We start from the raw sequence: 6,695 nt of genomic DNA on the forward strand, positions 1-6,695 counted from the left end.
TCTTAATGTGATTGTGTTGACTGCTCGGACCTGTCTTGACCGGGTGGGGGGGTTACATCTTAACGGATACGAAACCAGATTGAGATAATTTAATACTTGTAAAGGTAAAATGAGGACAGACATCCCAGATTTGGTCGCCACACCAGTTCCAAACACATCAATAAAAGAAAACCATACTACGGATTTTGAAAACAAGTAAAATGGCTTTTATTATGATATACAAGTGCATAAATAAAACCACTGTAATGGATAAAAACATGTTTATCTCCAGCATCACTTCTTCCCTCGCTTCCCAGAGGCTTTAGCAGCAGTCACGCCTCCCTTCTCTCCAGACTCAGCCACCTCGCTCTTCGCCGCAGTCTTCTTTCCCTTCTTCGCTGCTGCTGCCGGTGGTTCTTCCGCAACCTCTTTTGATGCTTTAGGTTTTTTAGCTTTGCTCGCTTTGGGCGCAGTTCCACCCTCCCCTGTAGCATTCTTTGCCTTGGGCTTCTTAGCGGGGGCCACCTTTGAGGCAGAGCCTTCGCGCTCGGGCATCTTCGGCTTAGCATCCTAAGAGAACGAGGGAAGAGAAAACAGCAGTGGGGGGGAGAAGTTCAGACTTCACAGCTGTAAAAATGTCTGCGCACACGGGAGGAAAAGAACATGCAGAACTTACAACTGTAGCTGCTTTTTTCTTCTTGGACTTTTGGGTTTCTTTGCTAGTTCCTTGGGAGAAAAATAAAACCAGTTTTTGATAAACATCATGACTTATAAAAGCTCTTAATCTTCCATTTAGGAGATTTAAAGAGGCTTTAGTTTTCAGGGCCAGAACTAGCAATTATCATAATTGTCAAATTGTTGCTCAAGACAAAAACACTTTTGTAGTCTGAACAGGGAGCATGCAGAACATACCGTCACCCTTGGCTTTAGGGGCTTCTGCTTTTTTAGGTTTGGCCACTTTCTGTACATTGGGATCAGCATTTTCCTTCGTCTGTGCTTTGGCTTCTTTTGTTTTGGTCTTCGCAATCTAAAATAAAGTAACAGTCAAGTGCAAAAACATGGAAAAATAAATAAGTGCAGCACAAAAATTAGGCAAGTCCAATAATTTATTCCACTATATATCCCTGCAACATGACAGCTGATATTAATATTAACCAACAATGTTCATCTACTAATGAATAGACTCACGTTGAAATATTTTCGCAAAACTTAGACGGCTCGTCATGTTTTGAACCATAAATTCACTTAAATACAAGCGTCAGCGCAACAATGTAACGTTAAGAGTCATTAGGTGTGACGTAACTTCCTGTAAGGAAAACAACGAGCATTTAGCTAGTTTTATGGGATTTTATTTATTTAAGCGCGCTTAAAGAATGTTGTGATTGAGACAGACTTTATAATGGCTTAAGTTACTCCCCAACAAGTGAACTACAGAGGTGATCGAGACACATCCGGTGCGAGACTCGTGATTGGTGCCATCCTACATGTAAATCATGCTTTTATTACGCTTTCTGCAGTAAAAACATTTAGTAAGTTATACGCTTAAAACCCCCGTGCTCATTTACGTTACAAGAAAAGCGATGTACAACACAAAAAGGTACCCGGAAGCGTCCCTGCGCGCCTGTCATGGTCGGCGCGGAGTTCGCAGGTCTCACGAACACGCCGGTCTCGAGGCCTTTAGCCAGGGCTTTTCTCAGCATAAACTTCAGCCGCGTCTCGTCCACGGTCGTGTATTTCTCCTTGATGTAGCCACGGATGGCCTGACCCGAAACTCCCTTTCTGGAGTCGAGCTCCTTCAGCGCTTCCTTCACCATTTCCATCGTGGACGGGTGCGGAGAAACCTTCCGGCCGGCAGCTTTGCTGCGCGTATCTTCCACTCGTTCAGTCTCGGAGATCTCCGGGATGGCAGCAACTGGTTCTGCTGATGCTTTTTTAGGAGGCATTTCGAGGGGAAAACTTCAGGTAAATACACATATAAAGCACACTTGAGTCACTGTGTCGTGCGTTTGAGGTAATGCAGTCGGGTGGGGATCTGTTTTATTGAGCGCGTGCACATTACGCGGTTCTAATTCACCTGTTCGTGATTACACTACGCCAATTAACCTCATTAACGTGAGAGGAAGGCGTGTTCGACTGTGGCGCTGCGCAGACTAATCAGTATATGACGTCAGAGTACCGCGAAAGCTGCGTGCTTTTTCGACTCGCTCTCGCGAGACTTTGTAATGATTGGTCTGCGCTCTGAATGAATTCGAACACGCCACTTGTAAGCCTTACATTTATATTCTTCTTCTTCCAAGTGTACAGTGTGAGTATCCCATTGTCAAAGAAATTCCAGAGGAATGTGTACAGGATAATTTAGGGCCGGATTCTGAACAAAATGGTTCTTTTAGGAATTTCCCTGCAGACAAATATAACACAACAAAAGATCTAGACCGCATTGTTCCAGATAGGACTTTTATGGTACCCAGTTGGACTATGAAAACCAGTAGGATAAAACTCCCCTGTAGTACATCAAAGAGAATTTCAAGCAACCCCTCCTGTTATTTCTGCCCATTATTTCAATACAAAAAGAGTTTATGATCTTTCATCCTTAAAGGAGTTTTATCTTTGCTCTTATGAACCTATGGTTGCAAAAGATTTTATTTTTTCTACAGAAATCATATATTAACTCTTTGGTAATGTGTTCTATACCTTGGCTTTGACTTTTTTAATCAAATTTTTTTTACTTAAAAGTTTGCTATGTTGTGATTCACCTTAAAACTGGCTGTAAACTGTTTTTTGCTTTTATTGCTTTCCTGTGGCTCAGTGGTTAGAGCACGGCACTAGCAATGCCAAGGTCATGCGTTCGATCCCAGGGGATTGCACATAGTCAGAAACAAATGTAAGTCGCTTTGGATAAAAGCGTCTGCCAAATGCATAAATGTAAATGTATGTTTGCATAAATACTTGAGACTTTGTTTTCTCTCTCTCCCATTCTTTCTTGTCTTTGTTTGTTTATCGTCACTGTCCATAAACTCGTGAACCTGCTCTTAAAAACACTGAGAACACTGACCGCGCGATGACCAGACGCCTCCATCGCTCTTTAAAAATGCATCCCTCCTTATTAAAGCTGATTTACTGCCTTGTTTTGTCCTTTTAAATGACTCCAGAAAAGAAGAATGGACTTTTCCGAGGGTCACGTCGAAGTCGCGGAAAAGAAAGTGCTTTATTCCATTCGGAAATAAGTGTGATAAAGCGTACGCCAACACACACAGTCCCTCGGATGCAATTACAAACGATTAATTGGATTTAGTGATAGAAGAGGAATCAGGGCAAGACGGATTCATATGGAGTATAATGAGCTGAAACGTGCTGGACTTTGTCTAATGGCATCATTTGATCGCGGCATTGAGCGTCTGTCTGACTGTCTGTCTGTAGACACACGTTACACGCGTAAAGACATGTAAAGCAGTGTCCTACACATGTGACCGCGTGTGTCTGAAGTTTCCACATGTTTGCGCACACACGTTCAAGGACGGATCATTTGGATTCGATTTTTCTCAACATCTGCTTACAATATGACCGTTTGTCTTCCAGAGGCATTGTGTTCATGTGTGTGTGTGTGATCTGAGGTCAGTTTGTGCTCGTGTGTGTAGATCACACGCTTTGCCAGTTGCATGTGTGCGTTGGTCATACTAGGTTTTTTGAACCCGTTTACAGGAGAGTCATGGCACGCTCCCACGAGAAGAGATGACTGTTATCCACTGACCACACTCTATTTTCAATCTCTCTCTCTTAGTAAAGTTTTCCAAGTGAACTGCTGGAGTTCAAGCTGATTTTCACTTGTGTAAACACATACAGCAGATCCAAAAGTTCGAGACCGTAGTGAAAATCTGCTATTCAAAATCTAATTTAAAGTTGGAAAGGCATTGGAAGTTCATTTCAAAGTACATTTGACAAAGCCAGGTTTGGAAATGTTTAAAGTAAAGAGACGTCATGACGTGAAATGAAATCTGTTCTGTAGATTCTGCACGTTTGTAAGTCAAAAACGAATAAGCAAATGCGAAGGTGACTATTCAATGAGACTTGATTCTGAAATTGTAATGTTGAAATATCATTTTGTATGATAGTGTTTTGCATCGGAAAAATCTCAAATGCGCTCTTAAAAATAAAGGTGCTTGAAAGGTTCTTCGCAGAGATGCCATTGAAGAACCACTTTTGGTTCCACAAAGAATCTCTTTCTTAATTTTTTATAATCTGAGGAACCGTTTTTTGTGACGGAAAAAAGGAAGGTTCTTCTGTTAAAGGTTCTTTATGGAAGCATTTAGGCGAAAAATGTTCTTCTAGCATCGTGAATCAACTTTATTTTTAAGCGTGTAAACACATTTTCACGAGTAGTCTCAGAATTTTGCACTCCACCGTGCCTGTAAGTTTCCGTAAGGAGTTTTTCTGCCGTGTTGTGTGTTGTTGTGTAGACGAGGTTTTGTTGAAAACACATTCCAGCTGAAAGTCTTCTGGCTTGACTTTGTCTGTACGAGTGTGAGTTTATAAATGATCGGCACTCATTCTCTTCGGTGCTTGCTTGGGAGGTCGCAGCCGTTTTTTTCCTCACTAAATTTTCACATGTGTTTTTTGCACCAAGTGAATTATGGATTTTCTGACCTTTGCAAGCTTATTGGGCCCCCAAGACACCATTTGTGTGTGTGCGTGTGCGTGCGTCCTCTCCTTTACCCCAGTCTCCTTTTTCCAGAGTAATAGGAACCAGGTTTATCTCAGCTCACATGCACAAAGGAGACTACAGTATTATTTCTACAAACAGGAGCTTACAAGCTGCGTGACATTACCCATTTACATAGGAACACTTACTGTTTATGTAACGTCTTTATAAAAATTAAAAAAACGACTGTATTCTGCTATTTTGTTGGATCTGTGTTTAACAGTAATTACTTAAATTAAGAGACCATTCCAAATGTTCATTTCAAATCATCATTTCTATAGGTGTATTGTGGCCATTCCACTCCTCGGGAGTGATGTAAAGTCATCCAACAGCAATGTGAAAGACTGACAAGACGCATGAAAAAAATCCAGGTTATCACATAAAAAAAAACATTTTTGAACTTTTTCCTAAATACATGTAGAAATAGGACTGTTGTATTGCTTAAAAGTGATTCTGAACTCGTTTTCTTTGCAGTATTTGAGGTCTGAAAAAACACAGAGCATCTTCACCTGTTTCTCCAGTTTTCATTTTCTGCAAATCAATGCATATAGAAACCATATTTATTTTTATTTGAAATTTGGGATAAATATTGGTAGTAGTTCACAGAATGAAACAAAAAATGACCATTTTACCCAAACACATAGATAAAAATAGGAAAATAATGTTAAATTGGTCTCTTCATTTTTTCCGCGGCTGTATGTTTTTTTTTTCTGTCAGTTTGCATATACTGAAAAAGGCTTTTATTGTATTCACGGTTGTTAAGAGATTCCTCTCTGTGATTATGGTCCAGCCTGCAGATCTTGTGTTTACTCAGCTGTCTGTCCTGTTCTTGACCAGTAAGTGATTTGTATTATTTTAGTTATTATTATAAGTGAACTTAGCTAGAACCCTTTCTGTGAAGTAGATGAATGTAATTAGTATTTTCCTGTAGTGTACAAATTGGCGCCCCATTTCAAGCTCGACCCTTAAATCCCGTTCCAAAGTTTAGTGCAAGAAAAATGATCATGGAAACATGAACAAATATTTTTTCTTGAATAGCAACATATATTTATCAAGCAACATTTGGAGCTTGTCCCTACTGAGTGATCAATCAAAAACTTGACCAATGATGAGATGCGCTGTATTTCTTCTGGCACACATCTGTGAGTGTTGGGACTGAAGCATTTTGACGTGATATTCACACATTATGACAGAAAGAGTGACAAATGCTTTGAATGCACCTGCATTCTTCAGATGCCTCTTCTGTCTGTTTTCTTCTGTCCCGTGTCTCGCGGGATACCGGCCCACAGTGGGAACCTGGACTTGCCGCAGTAATTGCATTCTTCTGTGTTGAGATGGAGGAATTCCTCTCTTTCTCCACTGCACCATTGTGATGCACCAGCTTCCTCTAGAGGCGTTTTTTCTTTCATCTCTAAATGTTAATGTCATTGGATTGGATCTCCACACACACAAACACACACGCACGCACACACACACACACACACACACGCACGCACGCACGCACGCACACACACGCACGCACGCACGCACGCACGCACACACACACACACACACACACACCCTTAACATTCTCATTCACCCTCATATCTGTATTAGGGCACATAGTTGACCTTTCTCTCTTTTACTAGGGGGCTTTGAATCCTTAGTAATCTTGTTTTCTTTGCGCATCTCTCTCTCTCTTTCTCAATTTCACTACATTTACACATCAGATGTGCTTTTTATATTCACATTGCCAGTCGATTGCCATGGCAATGTGGCAAAATAAGTCAAATGAAGTCAAATAATTTGGGATTCAGTAAGCACTTATTTAATAAATCCAACTAAAATAAGATCAAATTTGATAAAAGCAATATGAAAACACTGTCGTGCCAATAAAACAGTTCAGTTTGCCATTAGCTGCGTGCAGTGTTGGGTGTAACTAGTTACTGTCATTTAATTACTTTTCCCTTGAAAAAGTAAAGTAAGGGATTACTCTTATTTTTCGTAATATAATTACAGTTACTTCTGATGTAATTAAACT

At 40.5% G+C, this 6,695-nt stretch overlaps 1 protein-coding gene across 1 annotated transcript; it reads right to left on the reverse strand.

The window, feature by feature from the left end:
* Positions 1–191: 191 nt before the first annotated feature.
* On the reverse strand, positions 192–1,986 carry LOC130549477 (protein B4). Its single transcript, XM_057326697.1, has 4 exons — positions 1,581–1,986; positions 892–1,006; positions 656–705; positions 192–549 (listed from the first exon to the last, which is right to left on the reverse strand). Exons 1-4 carry the CDS (start codon positions 1,920–1,922, stop codon positions 274–276), a joined length of 783 nt encoding a protein of 260 aa, XP_057182680.1. The 5' UTR covers positions 1,923–1,986; the 3' UTR covers positions 192–273.
* Positions 1,987–6,695: the final 4,709 nt, after the last annotated feature.

Source organism: Triplophysa rosa, linkage group LG2 (genome assembly GCF_024868665.1).
Source record: "Triplophysa rosa linkage group LG2, Trosa_1v2, whole genome shotgun sequence".
NCBI lineage: Eukaryota > Metazoa > Chordata > Actinopteri > Cypriniformes > Nemacheilidae > Triplophysa > Triplophysa rosa.

What these genes read in the sequence shown, in the direction of transcription:
- LOC130549477 (XM_057326697.1), bottom strand. Translation starts at nt 1,922, where the DNA reads ATGCCTCCTAAAAAAGCATCAGCAGAACCAGTTGCTGCCATCCCGGAG. An exon ending in GCGCGCAGGGACGCTTCCGG is followed by an intron (nt 1,007 to 1,580) that starts GTACCTTTTTGT and finishes ACTTTATTTTAG; the next exon opens with ATTGCGAAGACCAAAACAAA. An exon ending in AGAAAAAAGCAGCTACAGTT is followed by an intron (nt 550 to 655) that starts GTAAGTTCTGCA and finishes TCGTTCTCTTAG; the next exon opens with GATGCTAAGCCGAAGATGCC.